At 38.3% G+C, this 27,695-nt stretch overlaps 1 protein-coding gene across 19 annotated transcripts in view; it reads left to right on the top strand.

Annotated features, from left to right (window-relative positions):
- Positions 1 to 16,031, top strand: part of pcbp3 (poly(rC) binding protein 3) — a 67,241-nt gene extending 51,210 nt beyond the window's left edge. For 4 of the 19 annotated variants that reach the window (XM_077215977.1, XM_077215978.1, XM_077215980.1 and 1 more), the window contains 8 exons: positions 1,879 to 2,010; positions 2,413 to 2,541; positions 4,506 to 4,649; positions 6,298 to 6,339; positions 8,020 to 8,098; positions 9,945 to 9,997; positions 11,103 to 11,272; positions 11,568 to 16,031. In XM_077215977.1, coding sequence (XP_077072092.1) covers positions 1,879 to 2,010; positions 2,413 to 2,541; positions 4,506 to 4,649; positions 6,298 to 6,339; positions 8,020 to 8,098; positions 9,945 to 9,997; positions 11,103 to 11,272; positions 11,568 to 11,622 — 804 coding nt within the window. In that variant the 3' untranslated portion in view covers positions 11,623 to 16,031. Of the gene's footprint in view, positions 1 to 1,878; positions 2,011 to 2,412; positions 2,542 to 4,505; positions 4,650 to 6,297; positions 6,340 to 8,019; positions 8,099 to 9,944; positions 9,998 to 11,102; positions 11,273 to 11,567 lie in introns of those variants that run through there. The other 15 variants (XM_077215984.1, XM_077215985.1, XM_077215989.1 and 12 more) reach the window with 13 other exon arrangements.
- The last annotated feature ends 11,664 nt before the right edge of the window (positions 16,032 to 27,695 follow it).

Raw genomic sequence — 27,695 nt, forward strand, 5'->3', positions numbered from 1 at the left:
GAGAAAGGACATCATATCTCTAATCCATTGAGTATGAGTGGGTGGCAAGGGATCTTTCCACTTTAATAATATTGCTCTACGTGCAAGTAGGGAAGAGAAAACAAGGACTTTACACATTGATCCTGACAACCATACGTCCTCTGGGGCAACTCCAAATAATGCCACCAGAGGTTCTGGCTCTAATCTATGCTGAAGAACCACAGAAAGGGTGTGAAATATCGATCGCCAGTAACGCTCTAATTTGGGGCATGTCCAGAACATGTGAGTTAACGTTCCCTCGGTACATTGACATCTTAGAGCTAGTAGCAGGAAACATTTGAGCTAGTTTAACTTTGGATATATGAGCTCTGTGTACAACTTTAAACTGTAAGTGAATGCCGAGCACACATTGACGATGAGTGGACCTGTTTAAGGACATAGTTCCAGGTGTCTTCGGAGTGTGGTCTGTCAAGGTCTTCCTCCCAAGCTCTCTTAATGTTATCCAGGGATGAAGATGCCAGATTGATCATTAAATTGTAAATAGTAGCAATTGAGCCCTTGGCCAATGTATTGTATGAAAGGAACCTATCCAAAGGATTTTCAGAGGGCATCACTGGGAAGTCTGGTATAAGTGACTTAACGTAATGTCTTACTTGCAAGACTCTAAAGAAATCTGACTTGGTAAGACCAAAACGTGATACCAATTGCTCAAAGGAAGCAAATACATTATCCAAAAATAAGTCTTTGAAACATTTTATCCCCTTTTGAGACAAACTCTTGAATGAACCATCCTGCATTGAGGGCGAAAAAAATAATTACGGAACACAGGGCTAAGAAGAGAGGGGTCCCTGAAACCAAATGACTTCCTGAATTGGATCCAAATCCTCAACGAGTGTTTCACCACTGGGAAATCGACCGGAATATAAGAGGTTGACTGTAGTTTAGATGCAAGAAGTGCTGGAAGGGAAATTTGCTTGTAGACTTGGACTATTTTAACAATGTCTGTAATAACTTTTCGGGGCCTGCAAGTTCAATCCCTCAAGAAGCCTATGGAGGAGTGATCCAGCTCTCAGATTTCATCAAAAATATCTTAATTCATGTTCCGAAGATGAATGAAGGTCTTACGGGGTTGAAACAACATGAGGGTGAGTAATTTCTGACAGAATTTTCATTTTTGGGTGAACTAACCCTTTAACACAAACAAAATGTTATTTGTCAATGTTGATGGCACTGTATACAGTATACTCTACCATTAAAAAGGTTGGTAAGATTTTTAAATGTTTTTGAAAGACATGCTCCCTATGCTCTCTATATTTAATCAAAAAAATGCAGTTAAAACTGTAATATTGTGAAATAATATCTGATTTCTATGTCAATATATTGTATAATGTAATTTATTCCTGAATTGCAGTATTGTGAAATAATATTGACATTTAAAATAACTGTTGTGAAGTGATTTGGTTGTAAATCACTGTTTTATTAAACTGTGATAAATTCAGGATTCTTTGATTAATAGAAAATTAAAAAGAAGATAATTTATAAAAATTAAAAAAAACATTATTTGTTTTTTACTGTAACTTTTGATCAATTTAATGGATCTTTACTGAATAAAAGTATTAATTTCTTTCAAAAAATGTATTTCAAAATTAGTAATACACATTTTTGAATAATTTGATTATTTATAAAATAACTTTTTATATTTGGAACTTGATGGACACAAACCAAAAGGATAAGATTAGTCTAGTTTCAATGCGCAAACATCTTCACAAAAAAAATCATAAAACAAATTATATAAAATGGATCATTTCAACTCTGAATTCTGATTAGATTAGCTATATTGTTGTTGCAGCGATTTTAAAGTTTCATTGCTTATGTAATTGCTTTCTGATATTTCTTCAGGATATAATCAACTCCATGAGCAACAGCCCAGCCACCAGTAAGCCCCCAGTCACTTTGCGTCTCGTGGTTCCCGCCAGTCAGTGCGGCTCCCTCATTGGCAAGGGTGGCTCAAAAATCAAAGAGATGAGAGAGGTACAAAACTGCCATTATTCTCACTGTCAGATCGTGGATTGCCATTGAATTTACTAGCCTATGCAGCTTTACCAAGCTCACCTTGACAGGAGTCATAAACCACAAAGCCACAAAACTCACAAAGTATTTTTTAATATGCAAACAAACACATGCTATTGTATTTCAGACTAAAAACGCAATTCTTTGGTCCTTGGTCTAAAAATAATTGAAGAGCCCTGCTGTATAGTAATCATGGCAATTCTGATTATGTTCTTGTCTTTTAAATGACTTCAACATATGCTTGCATGCAGATGGCAACATTTGTCCCAGCGTTCCCCTGAGAGCTGCTGTGGTCTCAGAGCAGATCACACCATCATCAGCACTGAATGCTCTGAATCATAAACTGTTGTTTTCTCTCTCCAGTCCACAGGAGCTCAGGTTCAGGTAGCAGGGGACATGCTGCCTAACTCCACAGAGCGCGCAGTGACAATCTCCGGCACCCCGGAAGCCATCATCCAGTGTGTCAAACAGATATGTGTGGTCATGCTGGAGGTACAGTATTGTACAGTGTTGTTCAAGGGATAGTTAACCCAAAATGAAAATTGTCATTCTATACTCCCCCTAATGTCATTTAAAAGCCTTGTGACTTTCTTTACACTGTTGAACACAAAAGCTCAAAAAGGAAAGCACTTTAAAATGGTCATTGAAGTCAAATTTTTTCTAAATGCATGTTATTGATCTTATTGGGAACTATTCATTCATGCATACGTTTTTTTCAAGTTGGTATTAAATGGAAGTTGTGATTTGCTATTGCTGTGATCTCATTAGAGTGACAGGTTGTCCGCCCTCGCTCCAGTAAACACATCATCAGAGAAGAGAAGAGATGTCATTGAAAGGGGAAGCTATTTTGATTAAAGATTCACATTTAAAATAAATACTCCAATATTCCAGAAAATAAAGAATTCATGTCATACCTCGATCGTCTGGTGAAATGTAATACTTCTTTCTCAAGTGACGTATGGCGCTTAGACCACTTGATCCCCGCAGTTGTATTGACTAAGTTAAAATTAAGGTCTGTCTCCATCAACAACCAATGGATTGAACCAAGTCATTTTTTCCATCACAATATGGAAGAAAAGTTCTGTCACTACTTCCATTTTATCATGACTTTAAGTGGCTATTTGCTGAAATAGCCATCTTTTTGTCATCTGCCCAAGTTGTTGTGGGCCTCCACATCCAATTCATGAACAAATAGTTACTTTTGATTTTTAATTAGTTGATCAAGTCTTGGATATGGTGCGTGAGTCAAATGGACTACTTTAAGTTTATTTTTTAATACAAAAAGATGGTTTTGCATCCTTTTTAAAGCTTGAAAGCTTTAGTCCCCATTCATCGTAATTGCATGGAGCAGAGCAACCAGTGCATACAGTAGTGCATTTTCCTTTTGTGTTCCACAGAAGAAAGTAAGTCCGTTTTGGAACAGCTTGAGGCTGAGTAACGAATGAATTTTCTTTTTCGGAGGGTGAAATCCATTTGTCATGACAATTACAATGGGGTGGATTCACTACCATACACATAGCCACACTCCATTACAGCCACCCTGCCAAAGAGAGACTCCATTGTTTTACTTGTGATTAATGAGAAACACAAAGCATCCGCTGGCTTGCTTCCGTCATCTCGGTTTATTGATTTAAATGTTATTCTTATCTCCCAATGACGTGCAGGGCTGATTTCCTGCTGAGGTGAATTGTGCTCTGATTGGGTGTTATGGAACGATTTTCATTCTTCTCTTGTACAGACACAGACATATTTCTAACATAATCAGATCACCTGGGAACTTAAAACAAGTATTGTCTCATCCTTTGCTTGTAGATGAAATTTCAGGGCTATTTTTTATGCGCAGTATACTGAACTATATAACTGCAGTTATTATTCTACCCAAAATTCACTGCGCTTGATTTGACCTTCCATTTTCAGATGAATTGGAAATAATATCAGCCATATTTTCAACTTAACTAGACACGATGAAGTAAGCATGCAACATGATGAGGTCATATGACAACTATGCAGCGTACCACTTAGTTTATCATTGAATAATGCTATAGATGAACTTAATTCACTGCCTTCTCTTAAGTAGGGAGTCTTAAGTAGTTTTTGTTGACAGTTCAGGCTCAACAGCACAGTCTAGCGCAGGGGTGTCCTAACTCGGTCCTGGAGGGCCACTGTCAACATGCCTCAACCTGCCTGGAAGTTTCATGCCTGGTAAGACCTCGATTAGCTGGTTCAGATGTGTTTAATTGGGGTTGGAGCTAAACTCTGCGGGACAGTGACCCTCCAGGAGCAGGATTGGACACACCTGGCCTGGCGAATACGAATCTTCAAGGGCTGGGGTCTCACAACATGCCTGACTTTGTTTTCGTACAACTTTACCACACAAACACTCCACCACGCACACCTGTCTGCACCTGTCTCCTGGTCTAATGCTGTTTCTGCCTCTACCTCTTCCCCTCTCCTAGTCCCCACCGAAAGGTGCCACCATTCCCTACCGCCCAAAGCCCGCCTCCACCCCCGTCATTTTTTCAGGTGGCCAGGTAAGAGCCGACCCGCTGGCGGCGTCCGCAGCCAACCTCAGCCTTTTACTGCAGCACCAGCCACTGCCTGTTAGTTCACTCAGGTTTTCTCACCTTCTCACTTGCATGTTGTCACACCATCCTAACCAGGGAAATGCTTGCAGAGAGGAAGGAGCTTTAGATTGTGAATGAGAGTTCTAATCTGGCCTCGGAGGACTTAATAAGGAGAGTTTGCTCTTCTGCCATCACATATTTCAGTGCCTTCTACTGCCATCCAAAAAGTGAATTTTAAGCAAATAAGGAAATTAAGTGAGATGCACAATTTTATGTTCTTTCTGGCGCAGTAGTGTTCACTTTAAAATCACTTTTGTAATTACGTGCATTTCAGTGTAAATATGTACATTTTGAACTTGAGTACTTTCATATTCCAAACGTTTTGGCCCTTATCATTATCAAGTTAAGACATGAAAGCATTTGAAATGAGGCATGTAGCCTGCTGAAAAAGGTTGAAAAACTGTACTTTGCAAAACAAAGGCTTTAGGGTTTAAACTGCCTTAAAATTCTGTGTGAAAATCAAAAAATTAGGACAGAAATCTATTTTTATTGCATAATTATATTAGTAATTTTCTTTTACTAAAAGCCTTTGTTTAAATCATAAATCAACATGTTGGGCCGCTTTAACAAACAGAGTAATGTTTCAAAAAGTGGTCACACACTTCAGGAAATCAACCTACAAATGCCTTATAGTGGTCTCTGTATATTAAACTTGGCAAGAAAAACATTTGATACAAAATCGCACACTTCACCTTTACATGGCAACGAATGCATTTTGGCTGCTATGAGTGCATTTTAATTCTAGATCGACATTCACTCTTACTGCAAAATAAACTCCTCCCGCTCAGAGCAAATATCATATCCTTTTAATATTTTCAAAACTTGAAGTGTAACATCACTAGAAACTCTAAATGACCTGGATTTCCATTATTTTGAGATTCCGAAAAAACTTGAAACGTCAAGTTATAAATATTAAATGGATATGGTATCAAACAAAGTCTTCCTCACTCATTCGCTAACCAACACAAAAATTCCACTAATCTAACATTCCATTGATGAATAATAATAATATCCTTTAACAGGGCTCTCAACATCTTTTTAGCATAACTCATTCATGAGCACTTCATGCAACATGACCATAGATGCCACATCACGGCTTTTACATTAAATGCAACATGATTATCAGTGTGACACTTTAAATTCAAGTACTCTGAAACATGTACAGGAAAAGAAAATATCATACTTGCTTAATTTTGTGTACTGTCTTAAATAGAAAACTTGAAGGATGTTATATATTCATCTATTCAGAAATAGATTAGATTTTATTGTTGGGTATATTTACCAAAACAAGGAATGTGTTTATCTGTTATTTGCAGTATTTAAGCCTACTGTGTGCACTTGCACACAAACAGATAAGAAAAGCCAGGAGTGTTGTACATTAGTGTTAGAGAAGCCTGTATTATTTAAGGCACTGAATAGTATTACTGTACAACGTCTCATGAAATTATTCACATAAATTATGAAAGAAAATTTCCTCTTTTGAAGCCAAATGTTTCTGTAAAATATTAATAGATCCTTTAGCGGTTATGAATCAGTTAGTTCTTGTGTTTAATGGGCCCTGCAGCCTTGTGAAAATGTTGATTTCGATTTTTCTTCTCTCTTTTTTTTCTCTCCGTCTTCACAGGCTTACACAATTCAGGGACAATATGCCATTCCACACCCAGATGTGAGTCCCCAGCCATCCACCCCTTCCCCCCAGCACCGTCAGCAGTCTGCATGGCTATATAGTTTTCAGTCTGGACCTCTCTATTAATATTAAGCTGTAATATTAATATGACGTTTCTGATGTGTAATTTATTTGTCGCATTACAATCTGAAAATGTTTTCAACTTCAGCCCTCCGAAATGTAAACCGAACTTCTAAGGACTTGGCCTGTTGGAGGAAAAGACACGGTTTTGTCATTTTCTAAATGGTCCACATCCACATAGAATTACACATGAGACTCGTAACACTCTGTGGTAATTCAAAAGTTACGTGCATACATAATCCAGTGGTTCTCAAACTTTTAAGACCATCAAGAACCACCTTTGATCTATTTTTTTCCCCCACATAAAACCATTTTTGCACTTCTGGCCTTTTAGGAGTTCTGTTAAATTCTGTTAAATCCTCTGCCAGACTTGTTACATTATTGATTGAAGTATCAAAACAAGGCAAACGGAATTATATCTCTCTTTTTTCTTGATTGTCATTCTATTTTTAGCATACGCAGCTTGAGAATGATCATCACTTTATCTGTTTGTACCTTACCTGTTGCGTTAGTTTTACATGCACAAAGCTTTTTGCTTCAGAGGAATAAATTGCATTTTAAATGGTAGTGTATATAGGTGGGACATGTGAAGGAAAACATGGGAAAAATAAAGATAACAATAAAAAATATGTATTTTCCACCTGCAACCAAATCTACAGATCCCAGTTTGAGAACCACTGATCTTTTCAAAATGTAAGCATGCTTACAATCTAGATAATTCTTTAATCCTGATAGCTGTGTTTTCCTTACTGATAATCTGAATGAATATCTTTCAGAGAGAAGGAGAGATCCCGTGTGTTAGTCCTTTTCATTTAAGATTGGCAGTGATTGATGCTTTCTGACGCTTCAGCTGACACTGCAATAACTCAAGTAGAGGTTGGCCATCCCTTTCAACCTTCTTTAAAGTCAGATTTAGGGGGAGTACACAACAACATCCAGTGCAAGTCTGCTCTGCTCCATAGACTTGTGTGTCCTCTGAAGGTTGCCCAAGCACTCACATGTTCATATCTCTGATAAATAACGGTTCACTCGTGGTTCATTTATACCCTTCAGAGGCATTCGGGGTACATAAAATCACAAACTAAACTCACCTTTGATATTGAAACAAGGAAATTTAGTGCCTAGATTCCGATTGACCTTTCGTTTAGCTCCGCCTGCTCGGTTACTGTTGCTCGCTCAGGCACGCTTTACAGAATGTCCTATAAGAATTAATTTGGACATTTCTGTGAACAGCATTATTTTCAATACAATAAAATAATATTAAAATATTAAATATTTGATTGGAAAGTCTAGTATGGTCTGGAAGTCTTTTAAAAAAAATTGGGAAAACCCAGTAACATCATTAATTGGCAAATGCTAAATTGATCAGTAATTTAGCGAAGGTCAGTTAGCGATCAGATGAGGTTAAACCACCAAGTCAGGCCAAGTCCTACTAAAGTTTCAATCTCTTCAGCTTTCTCTTTTGCTCTTCTTCCACCACAGTGTGTCATGGCTTCTTATCCTCTTTGTCTCTTTGTTCTAGTTTAGTTTCTTGATTTCTTGGTGTGACCTGTCGTATAACAATAACCTCTTAGCTCTACTGTCCCTCCAAACCCTCAGCAGTTGACCAAGCTCCACCAGTTGGCTATGCAGCAAACCCCCTTTACCCCCCTCGGACAGACCACCCCTGCTTTCCCTGGTACGTACCCACGAGCCCTTTTGAAGTTTCCTTCTCTTTGTACCTGTAGAGACGGTCTCTTTGTCTTTCTCTCTCTCTCTCTCCTTCTCGTTCCATGTCAAGCATCATGACATGCCCGTGGTGGTTGATCTTCACTTTGTCGAATTTTTGTTTTGTTTTGTTTTTTTTGTGTGTTTTTTTTTTGGGGGGTGCTGTTTGTTTAAAAATGTATGTTACTGCTTTTGTTTTGCCTTGTTTTATTTTGTCTTGGTTTCTTCTTTTTCTTTTCTTTTTTCTTGTATTATTTTGTTTCCTTTTGTCTTGTTTTCTTACTTTCTTTAATTTTTTTATTGTACTTTTTTGTCTTGTGTTGTTTTTTTGTTTTTTGTTTTTCTGGTTTGGTTTGGTCAGTTTTTTGTTTTATTTGGTTAGTTTTGAGGAAAAAAGCCTAGTCATAAATTTCAGAAAATGACATCTCACTGTTATACTAACTTACCTTGCGTTGTTTTTTGTTTTGTATTTTTTGGGTTGCATTTTTCTGAAGCATCTACTACTGTTCTGCTAAGACCCAGGATAAAAAGATAGTGAAGTTTTGCTGCTTATGCAACATTATCACGTACAGGGGAATAATGGTGTAGAATTTTATGCTCGAAAGAAATTACCAGTGGCACAAGAAGTGTTTTTTCCTGCCCTTGATAAACTAGTGTAAGAGAAGCATATCAGTGTTTTGATTTTACAGACTACAACACATCTTCCATCAAGCCATTCATTACGTATTCATCTTGATAAACACTTGTCTTATACAAGCTCACTTTAAAGCTGTTTCTAAGGGCAAACCCAATGCCATGTGCTGAGTAGAACATGCTTAGCTATTCACACACAGTATATCACACACACATATCAAATATATGTTTGTGTCAGACCAAGGACATACTATAGGAAACTTGACAGATGACAAAATGTGAGAAACGCTAGTTCGAGGTGAAAAAAGGGCTTCATAAAAAGCCATTGGAGGACTAATAGTTCCTCACACTCTGCACCTGGTCCATTGAAGGGATAGTTCACCCAAAAATGAAAATTCTCACAGTAATTACTCACCCTCCTGTTGTCCCAACCCCGTAAGACTTTCGTTCATCTTAGGAACACAAATTAAGATATTTTTGGTGAAATGTGAGAGCTGGATCACTCCTTCATAGGCTTCTGGGTAATTTCATCTGCCAGCTCAGAAAAGTTAGTAAAGACATAGTTTTTTGTGTGAAGAAAAAAAAAAGACTTTATAAAAACAAACTCTCCTCTCTTCCCTGCCACTCTCGTTTGCTATTCACTTTGTTGGGCCATTCACAAAGTACAGCTCTTCCATGTTTTTCGGCAGAACGCTGGTTCACTCTTACCTGAGCATGATCACATGCATGCGTTATGGTGCTTACGTGAATCACGTAGCAGAGTGGCATGTAGGAGAATAGATTGTTTAATTAAGTCATTAATTTTGTTTGTTTTTGTGGACAAAAAGTATTCTCATTGCTTCATAACATTAAGGTTGAACGACTGGAGTCACATGGACTATTTTAACGATGTCTTTACTGCATTTCTCGGGCTTGACCGTGGTAATTACGTTGCAGTCTGTGGATGGTTCAGACAGCTCTCTGGTTTCATCAAAAATATCTTAATTCGTGTTCCGAAGATGAACGAAGCTCTTACGGGTTTGGAACGACATGAGGGTGAGTCAATACTGACAGAATTTTCCTTTTAGGGTGAACTAACCCTTTAAGGTCACCAGTCTTCTAAAGCTCACATGCCATCATGAGTGTGTATGAAGTGCTGTTTATCCTAGGCTGTCTCTCGAGCTTCCCTCTGCTCTCTGATCCAGGTCTGGATGCCAGTCCCCCGGCCAGTACTCATGAACTCACCATTCCCAATGATGTGAGTATAAAGATTGATGCTCAGTTTTGACTCCCAGTCCTTTGTCAGAAAATCCCCAAAAAAATTCTGTCATCATATCTGAACACAGAAATTAATTTCAGTTTATTTGAGTGTATGTGTCGGATGTAGAGTCCATGTCAGGGTTTTTCAAAAACAAATCTATGTCAAGTCTCAAGGCTTTTAAGTCTGAAAATCCCATTTAAAAAATAGTTTTGCACTCCTGCAGGTTAGTTTTAACTGCAATTTAATTTATTGGTGACGTACACTAAAGTAAGATTTTTTAAATGTTTTTCGAAGTCTCTTATGCTTACTATGGCTGCATTTATTTGATCAAAAATAAAGTAAAACCGTGTTATTTTGAAATATTATTACAATTTAAAATGTTCTACTTATATTTTAACTTTTATATTCTAAAATATTTTACAATGACAATGATATAAAAGTTATATTTTAACTTTTATATTCTAAAATATTTTACAATGACAATGAATTTTTAGTTGCCACTACTCCAGTTTTTAGTGTCACATAATCCTTCATAAATCATTCTAATATGCTAATTTGGTGCTCAAGAAATATTTCTTATAATCATCAAAGTTGGAAACAGTTGTGCTACTTAATATTTTTGTGAAAACAGTGATGAATTTTTTTTCAGAATTTTCTGATGAATAGAAAGATCAAAAGAACAGCATTTATTTGAAATTGATATCTTTTGTAACATTACAAAAGTATTTACTCTCATATTTTGTATCGATTTAATGCATCTTTACTGAATAAAAGGATTCATTTCTTTCAAAAAAAGATCCCAAACTTTTGAATGCGAGTGTAAGTGTGACTCGATTCTATGTTTCAGACTTCAGTTTCCATCTCTAGTTTATCCGGTTGGATCCTATTTGATTCTTCATTCCCATTAGGTCTGCTTCCACATTATTAGAAAAATTCAATTTGCATTCCTAGGATTTTTGACATGGGTTAGCTGATGCTCACAAAACTCAAGCATACCTACCTACTCCACTCAAATATTCTATTGTGAATACTACAAAACAGATCATACTTCCTTTAACATGAATACAGACAGTCTTTAAGAACCTTTGCGCTTTCTTCCCAGCTAATAGGCTGCATAATCGGGCGCCAGGGAACCAAAATCAACGAGATCCGTCAGATGTCTGGAGCGCAGATCAAAATAGCTAATGCCATGGAAGGGTCATCAGAGCGCCAGATCACCATTACAGGAACCCCCGCCAACATCAGCCTTGCCCAGTACCTCATCAACGCAAGGTGAGCCCATCCACGTTTCACAAAAGTGTTGGCATGTTCTTCCAAACTGCAGTAACCTAACTTTTTTTTTAAAGGCTGCATGCTGTTCTAGCCCAACACAGTTTCTTAATAGAAGCTCAGATAGGGTCATCGCAAATGCATCAGTGTTTTGTTTTCCTAGCGATGTGTGTTTGGGGAATCAGAGATGCTTAGCAACATACCCTCTAAATCTGTTCTTGTGTGTGATATTGAGGCTTGCAGGGTAGCGGCCGGGGCGATACTAATGCATATTGCTTTCCCACGGTTCTGATGGCAGGTTCAGAGACGTGGCAGCCATGTGGAATGACCCTTCATCAATGACTACATCCTGAAGCCCCAAACTGCTTTCATTATCTGAAGCTATCAACAGCTGATTCCTAATAATCCTTACATACAATCTTCCCTTAAAACTCACCAACCCCTTCCCTTAAACCCCATGGTCAACTTCATCAGTAGCTTCACTCATGTAGGCAGACTACTGAAATTTTAAAAGAAAAAAAAATGAAAAGCAGGACAACTGTAGTATGCTTTGTTCATGTCATGGAGTGTTTCAGTGTAGTATTTTAGCATGCCGAATGCTTATTTATTTATTATTTTAAATGAGATAGTTTAGTTCAGCATGGTTGCTGAATACGTTTTGTAGTTTGACAGCAAAGCCTAACATGATTTCAAAATTGTAAAAAGAAAAAAAAGGATTGCATCCAATAGCATTTTTAGCAATGCTGTTGGCAAGGAGCTAGTGATGTGATGCAGATGTTGTAATGAAGTATAAATGCATGTCAGAAGCGAGGAGATGTTGGAAACTATGTTTCTTTGGAGGCGGAAAAGATTTTATTTTTACATTTGACTGGCTTGATTGTTTTCAGTTTGAACCGAATCGAAAGAAATGCATGATTATTACTCAACGTGGAGAGCAACGAGACGGAAAAAGCGATCATTCTTGTACAGAAGTGTTGAATGCTTTCAGAATTATTTTATGTTATCTATTTTTTTCTATCTTTTCCTCACCCCTCCCCTTTTTCCTCTTCCCTTAACTATTCTAGGCTGACGTCTGAGGTCACTGGAATGGGCACTCTCTAATTTCTACCCATGATCCTTCACTGCATCACATGACCCTTGAGCCAATGGCATTGTACCTAGTTTGTTTTCTCTCTGTACTTTTGCTGTCCTGTAATTTCAGTACTTCTGACTAATTTATATTCTATAATGTGCACATAATGTTCCTCCTACTCAACCTTTGTTGTGCTCCTGATGGTCCTTTACATATTACCTGTTTAGTTTAAAAGACACTTAAATTTTTTTGACTCTCTAGTACCTCATGTCACCGTCGTCCTGGTTTGCCATAGCTTTCACTGTGAATTCACATTTTTCGCTCCGTTTTGTATGGTGTGGTACAGCTAAGCCAATGAAATCCTACACTTTCCAATCTTTCATTTAGTCAGACTAAAATTGTAATTTTTGCTCATGTACTTTGCTCATCAGGTACCTGATAGAGTTGGAATGTTTGCACCACGCCTGTACGTTTTGTTTGCATCTATCATTGTGGCATGCGGAGTAACACAGAGAATCCATTATTAGCCTTTTGTATTCATTTTCAGAACAGAAAAATAATCAGTGTGAAAACAAAGGATATGAGGATGTGTAAGCCATGCTCACGGCTTTACTGCATGCTGAGACATTTCAATTCAGCCCACAATCTTAGTGTAAGTAATTGAATATATTACAGCAGAATTATTTATAGAATATTTTTATATGCAACGTTTTTGCAGTAGCATGAGAAATACGGAAGCTTTATTCCTTTGGAAGTGAATACAGACCTACTGATAATGAAATCCCCCCCATACTCCTCTACCATACGGCCTCTGTGAGTATGGCAAACTCTCATGTAGGGTTCAAAATGAACTTTTTTGCCATATCTTCCAATGTTTACCTGCTATAAAAAACTGTATTTTGCATTTTTGGTATCTGCACCAAGGGCCTCATTTATAAAACGCATGCACGATCGGATTTTATTCTAAACTCCCTTTCACTCTACATCAATTCTTAGGAATATATTGGGATTTATAAAGGCAAAAATTGATGTGAAAATGTTCTTGTGTGTATGCCAACCGAAGAGCATGCATACAAACTTTTTGAACTCGTACCAGTAATGAAAATAATCCAATGTCATTTATAAAAATGTAAAGATAAATATACAATTATATGGATTTCTATTATTATATGAGCAAACTGCTTTGTGATAATTACGTCACTGAAATTAATTTATTTATTATATAAGATTTCCTGGGAAAAAAAATAGTGTGTGTATGGACGTTTTATAAATCATATGCATTGGAACATTTCGGAAATTGTGGTACGTGCGAAGAATTTTCACATTTCAGAGCATGCCAAAGTTCAACTTTGGTGAAGTCTGACCTGTCAATTCGTCACATTTACAGTAAAGTGGAGAAGATTGGATATTTTTTACTTTTTGGACTTATTATTATTTGTTATATGTTGAATTTATGCTTGTTATAAAGTGTGACGTCATATCACGACTGTTGCTCAAAGTCTTGAGTGACCACGGCTTTATACGCACATCTTTATAAATGAGGCCCCTGATAAATTTGATAAATCGTTACTCACATTTGGTATTTGATTAGTGTTCATTTTGGACCCTGTCCCTCATGCGTTCGGCAAACACCCTTCATTGTGACAGTGTTTTCCATATTGCTCTCCAAAAACCATATTTATCAGTCGAACCGAAAAGACATGCACAAGCTCTGCATGCGTCAAACGAGACTAAAAATTGGTTCTCCACTGACAGATAAACATGCGTGCACACAGTCAACACAGCTGCCGAGAGCGTATTTCTGCTACATGGCAATACAACATGCTTTGTTATTTTCCCGAGGCCAATTCATCAATGATAAGTCAGGATCATTTCTACGTATCTCGGGCTCTGGAATGTTCACGGGTTTAGGCCAGAATTTCAAATGTGATTTCGGATTTTCCACCCTGGTCTGCGCTTAAACATGATTGTTTCTTTAATACAGTTGTTTTGTTTCATTTAAAGTCACTGCGTTATTTTATTATCATTACTGAAACCTCCTGCTGATGTAGCCTTACTGATCAGCTCTAATAGTATTTTTCTGACTTACAAAATTGGATTGACTTCAGGCTATTTATGTTGCATGTTTTGATGTGGATAATTATTATTAAGACAGCCTGTGTACACTATAAATGATGCATACATATTCTTTACTATTATATTATTCCCCTATTGGCACCTTCAATTATAATTTCATCCCAGCTAGAAGAAATGTGTACTATCTGCAGCACAAAACAATCGCAATCTGTTTCTTTGAGCAACCCGACTGGCGTAAGTTTGGGGGGCAGCAATGTTCTAATAAATGTGATGCATCTCAATAGGGAAGTATAAAAAGACCCTGATTGCATTGAAATGCTTTAAGTACGGAGACCTCAAAAATGAATGTGTAGTGCCGTAAATCCCACCTGTTGTACTGTAAATACCTCTTGAGAAAATTCTCCTTCCTCCAAAACTAATATGTCGTGCCGTGCATGTTGAAGATTAGCGGTAAGGCACTCAATTTATTATGCGTTTCCACACCAAATTTGTTTAGTCACTGTACCCTGAGGCATTTCGTCCTTTTACTTCCTTTCAAACAGACAGGGGAATGATTGAAGTCATTATTTTTGCAATTTAGTTTGATACCGCTAGTGGCGAACAAATTACACACTTCAATTCTCACCCAACCAAAACTGTCAGTGTGGCGTAGCTATAGTTAAGCAATTTATTCCCAGTATTGAAGCCCTCTGATTACGTTTTAAGCAGAGGTCATGTTGAGTTACCCTTTTATTCAAATCTGAACTTTTTCAATCAGCAATCAATATTTATTTCATCCTCCACATTTAAATGTCTAAAATGTGGTATTGAGGCTGAAAGTTGAATGTAACTGCTTCAACATTTAATTCATTATTCAACCTCTATTTCACCTTTCTTGCCATTTTCCAATTGCACTAGAGGTTTTCTTTGCCAGTCTTATAACGGAAATGCTTTCTCATTGAGGTAATCAGGTACAAAAGCATGCATTTAGGCTATAAAGATATATATTTCTACATTTTTATTTGATATCTCTTGAGCAGGATCATGCACTGCAGCCAAATCTTAGAAATGCACCCAAGAGTTAATTTACACCAAAATCAGACATTTTATTATTTACTGTCCGCTATGAGCGCAGAACTTTTATAATATTGGGATTGAACTCTAAAAGGTAAAGGTATGTACATGCTGAGCCATCCGTGCACATGGCCGGAAATTATGTCATACTGTTGCTTTAAAATAACTCATTTATCTGGAATTATTCAACACATTTTGTTGTTTTTTTAGATTCATCGTTCAGTTTCTTGTTGTCACATTTACCATATGTTTGCACTGCTTTGAAATGTAATTTGTGTCAGTGTCTTAGGCTCTGTTATACATTAAGTTAGATTGTATGTTTACACAAGACTGTCTTGTGATATATGTATTGAATGTTTTATTTGATATGTTTAGTCCATAATGTGCTGTACTCTAGATCACTGTACAGATGCATATTAATATTCGGACAGCAGCATGCGTAATTTTGACATTTTTCAGTAGCAGAATGCTTTACCAAGGGAGGCTGTTATTATTTATGTTTTATTGTAATGCCTATTATTTCACAAATGCAATAAAAATCAATGTTCGTATAGGACTGCAGTGGCGCGTCGAAAATGATTAACTGTTTGGTGGGAAACTCAGTATGGCATTACAAACGGCTTATATATATATATATATATATATTTTTTTTTTTTTCGTGTCATCTCTGCCCGATATCACATGATGTTTTTCTCATGCAAATCATGTGGTTACTTTGCACTCATAATATTAATACACATGAATTCACACCGTGCACATCTGAAATCATTACATTCATTTCGTTGGTCATGCAGTTTTTCAATGTACTAGAGCAGCAAAAAAAAAAAAAAGCCCTCTCTACCTGTCTGTCTGTGCTTCTGTAAATGATTCTATTCGGGGGGGGGGGGGGGGGGGGGGGGGGGGGGGTGTAACAGAGTAATTATTTTATGTTGGACAATTTTCTGCTTGCAGGTCTATATTAGATTACAATTTCTGCTGAGTTTAGTTTAACTTTGAAATGTTTTGTAAAAAGGAGAGAATAAAGTTTGTTTTTCCCTTGAATTTTTGTGATGCCTTGTTTTTTTATCATTCTTTATTATTTGCAGTTCGTTGGTCTAGGGAGAGGAATGAACCAGGGCTTAGGGCAAAAAAATAAATAAATGGCCGTGATCTAAAAATGTTGATTTAATGAATGGGAGGAAAACAATAGCAAAGTCTCCATACTTATAAAATGAAATAGAGACTAACTGATTAATCAAAATTATTTTGAGCAGAGCATGTTTATGTGATTTGCTTACTGCTACTGTTTTATTTGGTATTGGTTTTATTTTATAGACTTTATAATTGCTTATAATTGCAGAGAATTTATTGCTTTGAAGCATTTGACGTAAATATGCTTTGGCACTGTTTATCCAATCCTTACCACTAGAGGTCGCTAAATGTTGTAATTAGATTCATGTAAATTGACCTGTATATGATAGTGTTTGCTCAAAAACGTACTATTTAGTATAATATTTTCATTTCTGAGATGCTTTAGCATAACCACAAACAAGCATTCTAGAATTGCATTTGAAGTGATTAATTGTAAAGCTGGAGATGTTGTTCTTCTTGGGTGACATAATCAATAGTAGCCTGTGGCTATAGGTCCCTATGATGCTTTCTCCAATGCAGAAACCATTAAAGACCATATATCAAGATCCAAGTTTGCACATGCAAGATTCTGAACCGTTATTTAAAATCCATTAAGTTTTGAACAAAAGTTTATTGGCTGTCCTCTGTAATTCTATTGCTTGAGATTCTCTACTGCATAAGTCATTTTCTTTAAATTAAATATGGCAGCGTGGCTAATCGCCGGTTGATCCTGCCGGCCTTTCCTGAACGCTAAGGGAAGGCATCGGGAATGGCCCTCGACCAGCGCTGTGCTTCAGAATTAGTCGTTCACTCCAGAGGGAGAGGAGGTCACCTTCACAACACGCTCCGTCATTGGCCTCAGTTTGTTCCCTGCTGCCAGAAATAAACTCAAATTAAAACACCTCTTGATTGCCCTCCCAAAGTCCCTGAACACATTTGGCCGTACATGTTCCCTGTGGAAAAGAGGAGACAAGGTACAGTCCAGACAGAGGATAAACACTCCATAACTTCAATGTTTGTTGTGTTATCGCTGGTAGTCTTTATAGTAATCCGAAACTCCGTGCTTTTCAATTTGCTGAATAAAACTGACCATTGTAGGAGGGATTTCTGTTTTTGAATTTTTTGGACAATTGACTGCTTGTTTAATCTACTGCTGTGAAACTCCATATCCAAAGAGAGGTTTTGAAAAGGTCAGTATTCTTGATATCAATAATATTTGTATGCAATTTAGAATGCAGGCATATTCATCAGGGTTTCATTTATAAAGATATATATTTTTAGATATTCTATTTTTCTGTTGTTTGGACCCCAACATTCTTCATAATATCTTTTTCTGTGTTCCTCAAAAGAAAGTAAGGTTTGGAATGACATGAGGGTGAGTAAATGGTGAAAGATTTTATTTTTTTGGGTGAAAATCCCTTTAAGATTTGATAAATAGTGTCTAGCTCCAATTCTTCTTCTCGACGTGTTTTTTCCATAACTCTGCAGCTGCTTGCAGACACTGCATTGTATTGTGATTTTAAATGTCATGCTAAAGGGGAATTTTTTTAATCAAGTGTTCTATTTTCCTTCTGTATAATATTTATCTTTAATGTGCACTAACTTATTATATCTACATCTTTTGACATGACATTGGATTTCCACTGACAATAGTCTGAATTAAAACTGCACCCTGGGGAACTGACTTCATCCTAAATATACTTAAACCCAATCATGTGTAATTCCCATGTGTCCTGACAGCCCTATTTGAAGTTGCATAAAGCTGCCAATAAAAGAGACTCAATTCATTTGGAACACAGCTGACAAAATACATTAGATAATCACTTAAATGCTTTTTTGATCTTACTTTGAGTTAAAAACAGCAATGAATCTTCAGCCAGGCCTTAGCATAACTATGAGTTTGTTAGACAGCCAATGCAAAGATTAAATTATTGCCACATAATGTATAAGCCTCTATAACTTTGTTCATGAATGTGTGGAGCAGGATACATTTCACTGTCAATCAGAGCAAAACATCTAATTCCCTTAGGTGGCACCCTCTAAATTACTGAAAGGTTGGCTTTTATGTTGAGTAAGACAGGGCATGGAAACTAATTAGGTGTTTTTTCATCAATTATACATCAAGATAGGACATTTAATGTGTATTTAAAAGATAAGAGACAGGTATACTGCAGGCATGTAATTTCTGAAATGATTAGTGTCAATCCACTTCATATTATAAAATGTTCTGAATTTGTAAAGTCCTAATTCATCATGAACTAACCCATCAACATAAGCTTATTAGCCTTTAGTACAGAGAAATTGTGGTGTTTGCTAAAGCAATAATTACTATTTTAATTTCTCATATTTAAAGTTTGTTTATTCTAAATAAATTATCTGTGCGCATCACCTTTGTAATATGAATCAAAAACATTAACGTCCCTTCTCCCTTAATCCAATGATCCAATAAATTCCCACTAGACAAAATTCCCACCCTACATTTTTCCTTTTCATGCCAACTTTAAGGTTAGGGATTTTAACAAAATTCTATGTTTTTTTTCTCATTCCGAGAAGCAGTTTCACTCTATATGTCACAATAGAACAGAAATGACGATCGCTAGGCCCTATACTGTTTCATAACAACTTCAAGGTTAGGGATTTGAACAAACCTGATTAAAAACTTAATTCTGAAGGAGGGAACTGAGCCATATCTGCAGACCACACTTTCCTAATTATTAGGTATCACTTTTGGATGTATCACAAGGTCTAAAATGTTATTTATAAATCTATATTAAATTTGCGTCGTACATGCTGCCTAAACCTGAGGTCTTTGAAATGTTGATTGAATTTGCCAGGCTCCAGTTTGTTCAGAATCCAATCTCAAATTTCCGGGCATTGAATTGTTATCAGCTCTGCACATGGCTGACCGTTTAACACACAATGCACGACAAAATCATTTCCCTTTTCCACAGCTCACTACCTCTCCTTAGCCACCACAGAGGCCGTAGTGCTTCTCATAGGATTGTTTCACATTGGATTATCACCGCGTTTATGCATTGTAAGAGCAGGTTTTTTAATTAACCTCTGAAACACTCGGTTCATCTTGGCTCTGACTAATGTAGGTCTGCTGTGGGACTAGGTTTGCAGATTGGTAAAGTGACCAGCAAACCCTGGTTGGACCGCAAAGGATAATTGTGATAAATCTAAGTGGATTAAAAGTATTTTAATCAGGAACCAACCCATCAGAGGAGATGGATTTGCTTTGTCACAGCACTGATACGCTTGAATTAGTCCAATGGTTACAGAGGCAGAAATCTCTATTGGCACTTGACACACGTCATTTATCCAATAAAGAACTGGGAATTCATTCAGGTGAAGGTGCATTGAAAGAGAAAATTAGCTTCCTTGATAAAAAATTAGGTAAAGTTTTTTCATGGCTAAGGACTATGCAATGGCACTTGCATGTCTCCTGAGACCCTCAACAGCAATGCATGTTGATCAGGTAAGATTTTAGTCCAGTACAGGACAAAAATTGCAAATATGAGGTAAACTATATGAATAATGTCAAATAGGTTGAGAACCACTGCTCTATAGAGTTTCGGTAGAGATCTGAAAAATTTCTGAACTATGCTCAAATTTAATTCCACAATAAAAGGTCAGAACATTTTGATATAAACTGAAAAATATTAAATTCTTCAAATTATCTGAGCTATGCTATCCACAATTTTTACACTCGCACTGTGCTGTAGCCTATGTCAACTGTAGTCTTATTTGTGTCTAGTGATTTCTAAGGATATTTTGCTAAGGATTGGGTGTTGAGAGCTAAAAAGCAGCCTATGTGCAATAACATTTTCCAATGGGCAGCAGAACACTGAAACTAATGAAAAATTGATATAGCCTTTCAAAAAGAGATAGAAACAGGACGCTTTTCACATAAAAATGGATGAATCCAATAACTGAGTTTTTATGGGATTATAGCTTAATATACGCTATAGAAGCCTCACTTTCTCATAAGTGAATGCCACCATCTTTGATCTTTTCATAACTGTCCACTTCAGCGGAGATGAACATTAATAATGCATCTAATCTACTGTAGCTAAACAGAAAGGTCAAAGATACCTTCTCTTTAAAGTCCTCCACACACACCTTTAAGAGTCTAAATCTGCTCAACATGGAGTGTAACATTCATGTTCTCTCATATATTCTATCTAACCAACCAAATCAGTACAGACTATTCTTCAACAGCAGAGTGCTTTTTGTGATCTTATTGGCTTTAAATCACAGCTCACTTGCCTGACTCTTTCACTTTTAACGTTTAATCAATCAAACATTGAGCACACTGAGGCAGGTGATGTGTTGAAATATTCATTCATTTAAATTCAGTCTTCCTCGAGGGGATCACCAAATTGGGAATATTATCTTCGTAATTTAAAGTCTACGTTTATCTCAGTTGGGTGTGATGTGTCATATAGCAAGCTGTAAAAAATCTCAAAGCAGAATGACAAACGTCTAACTGCAAGTGCTGACAGACTGCTGTCCATACCTGTCACTTAATTCCTGTTCATTTAGACTGAGCGATGACAGGTCATCTGTAATTTATGAAATAGCAATCTGCTCCTGCGACGATTGGACTCAAAAAAATCAACCAGGATGCAATAGTATTTCTACAATCCCATTTGGGACATTTTGTAAAATGCAACAAAATCAGGAAAGTTTGCACTGTTTGCACCGTTTACACTGATGCACCCCCATACCATGATAGACGTCTGCTTTTGTACCGGTCGCTGATGAAAGTCTGGATGGTCTCTTTTGTCTTTGGAAAGTCAATGTTCATTTTTTCCAAAAACAAGCTGCAACATGGACTCATCTGACCACAGCACACATTTACTCTGTCTTTTAGATCCATATATAGCTTTCTCTTTGCATTACAGGGAATGAAGTTGCATTTCTTGATGCAGCAGCTGACTTTGTTAAATGACAACGCTTTTCCAAAGTACTCCAGAGCCCAAGTGGCAATATTTAGCTGTAGCATAATGGTTTCTCATTCAATGCCATCTGAGGGCTCGAAGGTCACGCACATTCAACAGAGGTGTCCTGCCGTGCCTTACACGGACTGAGATTTCTCTGGATTGCCTCAATCTATTCACAGTATTATGTTTGGTAGATGTTGAAAGACCAAAACACTTTGCAATCTTGCATTGAGAAATGTGATTTTTGAATAGTGTGACAATTCTCTCATGAAATTTGGCACAAAGTGGTGAGCCATGGCCCATCTATGTTTACTGAGTCTTTGGTGCAGGATACCCTCACCTATTATTAATTCACCTGCGAATTGTGGACTTTCAAAACAGTTTAACTTGTATATTCTGTAATCTTTTCATTTTTATTTTGCCTCCGTCCCAACTTTGGAGTGTGTTGCAGCCATCAAAAAAAAAAAAAAAATTATATATATATATATATATATATATATATATATACAAAATGCCATTAAGTTGGTTAGTGAAAACAATTTTTATTCTTTGTACTTTTGTCACTTAAATATAGGTTCAAGAGAATTATTAAATCACAGATTCTTGATTTTATTGCGTTTTACAAAATGTCCCAACAGTTCTGGAATTGGGATTGTAAAAGGCTTTTTTATGTGCACTTATTAGCATTTTTAAATTTGTTTTACAACTCATACTCTTGCATGGTGAGAACAAGTTTATGAGAGCACTGGACATTCATCAACGTTTTGCAGCAGACTGAAATAAGAGAGTGATTTCTGGTCACACAGTTTGAAGGATTGAATGGTAAAATGGTAAATGGACTGCATTTATATAGCGCTTTCACAGACCGAATGGCCACCAAAGCGCTTTACATAGTTGCCTCACATTCACCCATTCATACACACATTCATACACCGACGGCGGTGTCAGCCATGCAAGGCGCCACCCAGCTCGTCGGGAGCAGTTGGGATTAGGTGTCTTGCTCATGGACACCTCGACACTTGGTCAGGTGGAACCGGGGATTGGACCACCAACCTTTCGGTTTGTAGATAACCTACATGAACCACTGAGCCACTGCCGCTGAATGAAGGATTGAAGTGTCAGCAGCTGTAAATTTTAAGTCTGTATTCAAGTTCCAAGTCTTTTATTATTCGTGCCATTTCCATGTTAAGTCGCTAAATTATTTGAAGGGTTTTCTTTTTCTTTTTTATTAGGAAAACATATGAGAATACAGTATATCTATATTAAAAATACATTGGTGAATCTGCCCACCAGTGCCCAATAGTTTATTTTAGAAGAAATGTCCATTAATGCAATTCTAGTAAATGGCTGGGAGATAAAAAACAGTGCCCAGGTAATGAGCAGCTGAGGAAATACGAGTTCAGAGAACTGCTTACAAAACACAATCCCATTAAAAGAGGTTAGTGAGTGTCTGCCATCAGCAATGAAAACCATAATGCAAAAAAAAAAAAGAAAAAGAAAAAAAAAAACACTTCTCTTATCTGTGGCCAGTGATAAAGGACATATTGTCACGGTGATAAAGAACAGACGTAGATTCAATTGCAAGTGAACAGGTGTTTATTTAAACACAGAGAGAGAGAGCAGTAGTCTCGGACGAATATGCCGGCAGGATGATGAAAACCAGACTCGATAGCGCAGGTCTCCGTGGGCAGACAGATCAGGACCAGAAGAAAACCACTGTGCTGGAACGAATCCGAGGAACAGGTACAGACGGTAGTCAGGCCGCAAAAACTCAGAACAGGACGGTATCCACCGTTGGTCAGGGACAGTCAAAAGGCAGAAGAACTCCAAACCGAATAATATCCAAAGCACAGGAACAAACACTAGATCAAGGAGAAACACAGGTGAACTCCGAGAACCTCAACAACCATCTGACAAAGACAGGACGATATGACACACAATATATAGGACATTCTCATTCAACACAGCTGGTGCTAAATCAGCTCATCAGCGAGGATAACGAGCAATGCTGACGAGCCGCGCCCATTCGTACTACACACACATAGCGAGGGCGAGTCACTGAATCCATGAACCGTGACAGTACCCCCCCTCCTAAGAACGCCGCCTGGTGTTCTCAGACCCCCTTACCTGCCGATTGTAATCATCGATAAGGAAGTGATCCAAGATGTCCCTAGCCGGAACCCAACTTCTCTCCTCCGGACCGTAACCTTCCCAGTCCACCAAATACTGGAATCCGCGTCCCCTCCGTCTAGAATCCAGTATACGATTAACCGAATAAGTTGGTTCCCCATTTACGAGTCGCGGCGGGGGAGGAACCGGGGCAGGCGGATTAATGGTAGAACGAAACATGGGTTTAATTTTAGATACATGGAAGGCGGGGTGAATCCTCCTGTATGCTGGAGGCAGGTTGAGGCGGACTGTCACCGGACTAATCATTTTGGCGACAGTGAACGGGCCAATAAATTTAGGAGCAAGTTTGTTAGAGACGGAGCGGAGCGGAATGTTCTTGGTAGAAAGCCACACTTTTTGACCCACGATGTATACGGGAGGCTTAGACCGGTGGCGATCGGCTTTAGCCTTGGTGCGAGCACGCACCTGGAGCAGAGTCTCACGGGCTCTGGTCCATGTGCGCTGACACCTCTGGATAAAGGCGTAAGCGGAGGGAACCGCGACCTCGGATTCCAGACTGGGAAAAATTGGTGGCTGGTATCCTACACTACATTCAAACGGAGAAAGACCCTTGGACGACACTGGCAACGTGTTGTGTGCGTACTCCACCATAGAAAGTTGTTGACTCCAGGACGAAGGATTCTTAGAGACTAAACATCGTAACGTCCTTTCCAGATCTTGGTTGGCTCTCTCGGTTTGACCATTGCTCTGGGGGTGAAACCCTGAGGACAGACTAACAGTCGCTCCCAGTAATTTACAAAACTCTCTCCAAAATTTGGACACAAACTGGGGACCTCTGTCGGAAACCACGTCTGTCGGGAGGCCATGTAAACGAAAGACGTGATCTACGACGGCCAACGCTGTCTCCTTGGCTGAGGGTAATTTGGGCAAGGAAATGAAATGGGCCGCCTTCGAGAACCGGTCCACCACAGTCAAAACGACCGTGTTACCCTGGGAGGGTGGGAGGCCGGTGATAAAATCTAGCGCTATGTGTGACCAGGGTCTCGAAGGGACAGGCAGCGGTTGGAGTAACCCATCTGGGGGTTGGTTGGAAGTCTTACCAATGGCACAAACCGAGCAAGCCAAAACAAAACTGTGGACGTCACGAGCCATGCGAGGCCACCAGAATCGTTGCTTGACTAAGAAACTAGTGCGATTGACTCCTGGATGACAAGCCACGTTGGAACAATGACCCCACTGAATGACGTCAGACCGTAATCCCTCCGGCACAAATAATCGGTTCGGTGGACACCCGGGCGGAGGCGTTACCCCTTCTAAGGCCGACTTGACCTTCGATTCGACCTCCCATGTGAGTGTGGAGACAATTAGGGTCTCGGGAAAAATGCACTCGGGAGTAGACGGGCGTTCGGAGCGGTCAAAAATACGAGATAAAGAGTCGGGTTTGATGTTTTTGGAACCCGGGCGGTACGAGAGAACAAAATCAAAACGTCCGAAAAAAAGTGCCCACCGAGCCTGCCTGGAGTTCAATCTTTTGGCAGTTCTAATGTATTCTAAGTTCTTGTGATCGGTCCAGACGATAAAAGGTACCCCCGACCCCTCTAACCAATGACGCCATTCCTCCAACGCTAACTTGACCGCCAACAACTCTCGGTTACCAATGTCATAGTTACACTCGGCGGGAGATAAACGATGGGAAAAAAACGCGCAGGGATGCATCTTGTCGTCTGTGGGAGAACGTTGCGACAGCACTGCTCCTACCCCCACCTCTGACGCGTCGACCTCCACCACAAACTGGCGTGATGAATCAGGGGCTATAAGGATAGGGGCTGAAACGAAGCGGCCCTTCAGTTTGGCAAACACAGCCTCAGCTGTGTTTGACCACCTGAACGCCGTTCTGGGGGAGGTCAAGGCAGTCAGAGGCGCGGCTAGTTGGCTGAAGATAGATAGGTGCTGTTTTGTTACAAGATCATATTGTGAGTTGAAAATGTTTGGTTGTGGGTTGTTAGAGTAACAAACCCTAACTGCCCACAAACTAACTCCTGTCACACATGGTATCATTAAAGCTGTGGAGAATAATATAAAAGAAGAGGAGAGGCTCTCAAGAGGGAAACATTTTGGACTTGTGCTCTCAAACCAAGGTCTCCTAGTTCTCAGTGAAGATTTGAACATTACTCTTTTTTATGAACTCCACCTAATGAAACCAAATATCTCCACATTTTCAGCTGTGAGATGCTCTCTGGGGAGATGGTTCTGTTCACAATATCCTCAACTACTTTTAAACTTTTTTTGGTTTTAAACTACATTACCCATAATTCAACTGAAGCAATTAAGGTAATAAGTTGCACTATTGGCAAATTGCTTCGCTTGATGTAAATCACACCCTGTTAGTGTGATTTAATTGGTGGATGGTGTTGGAATGAACACTGTGGTGATTTCACACAATTAACACAAGACTACAGCCCTGTTTGAAACTGGATTCATTGAATAAGTTTGAGAAAAATCAAAAACTAAAAAAGGAGCCGTTTCTTATCTTTACCTTAGGGAAGAAACACTGAACTACCACATAGGATTCTGCAAATGATGTGCCCATAATGCTGCCAAAATACAACAAAATGTTGTGATGTGCTCTGCTGCTAACATAAAACATTATTTCAACCAAAAATAAAATGAATTGGTTGTGGACATAAATGCATAGTTTTCCCTTTAAGTTCTAATTGCCCTCCAGATACATTTTTAATATAAAAATGTAATATAATTTTTATCTTCATTTTACATAGAGCAGTGCACCCAGTATTACAGTATTATAAGACTTGTTCGTATGTCACATAAACAAGGTTTTGACAAGTATAGGTTTCCCATCCTGTGCAGTGATGGTCTGACCTGTCAAATGTCACTGACAGACTTCTCATTATATATTCTGCAGTTCTGCCAAAATAAGGAGATTTTGGCTATAGGTTTATGAAGAGGGATATGAATTATTTCCTGAGTCATTTCACAACAATCAGGTAGTTACTGTTGAGTTTTATACAGGCCTGGATAAATATTCTCAAGTATTCCAAAACATGCGATAAATGCTATTAGTTTAAATCATAATGAAACTGTATTCTTGGCTTTAAGAAGTATTTGCACTGGTATAGTCTTTAGGTCCGGTAAAGGAAGTAATCTACAATAGCCTATGTTAGACAGTTAGTAACATAGACAGTCAGTATGTAAAAAACATAGAAACTATGTTTTCAGTTCAGCAGATAGAAACTGGCTATTTTCAGTTCAGCAGATCAGCTTGCTGAATTCGGAAACGCATAGCTTACTCGTAGGCTACTACATTTACTACATCTTTCTATGGCAGAAATAGCGGTTCCGAATTCAGCCTGTGACTCCAGCTAGTTCGAAAAGCCCTACGAAGCAGTTTTGTTATTATAAAGGGTTAGGAAGCAATTCGGTAGAAAAGCGGTGCAGGAATTAAAATAGCCTATTGTTTGGGGCATTTTAATGCTTTAGCTGTCAAGATGCTTGTAGCCTAATATTTCTGTAGGAAAAGCGTAATGTTCTATGAGAGAATAGTTCTTCTAAAACAAAACGACACTTGTCTCCACTATTGTAGCAAATATGTGACCTGCTGAAAAGAACCACTGAACGAACCAGTAACTGAATCGTTTTTGTAAACGGATTCAAAGGATTCCGAAATCGTCACTGTACGAACCAACGAACAAATCTTTTTGGTGAACTGATTAAAAAGATTCGAGTCACTGGGATGAATCAAAATCCCCACCACGAGGGTAGTCTAGCCCTAGTCAGTCAGTCAGGACTGAAACGGGTGGAGCGAGCGCGCGCCATCAGCCTCCAGCACAGCAAACAGAGCTCGCCATCCAATCAGCGCAAGGCGGCTGTCTTATACTGCGGTGTGCTCTTCACTTTTTACACTCACTGCAAAGGCGTCTGATCCACTGAAGTATCAACAAGTATGGTAAGTCATGATAATGCATACAATTTATGTTAAAACGCTAACTTTTTGAAACCACATGTAAAGCTTAAATGC

Source organism: Siphateles boraxobius, unplaced genomic scaffold (genome assembly GCF_051911475.1).
Source record: "Siphateles boraxobius isolate OS27281-9 unplaced genomic scaffold, OSU_SipBor_1 7, whole genome shotgun sequence".
NCBI classification, from domain to species: Eukaryota; Metazoa; Chordata; class Actinopteri; order Cypriniformes; family Leuciscidae; genus Siphateles; species Siphateles boraxobius.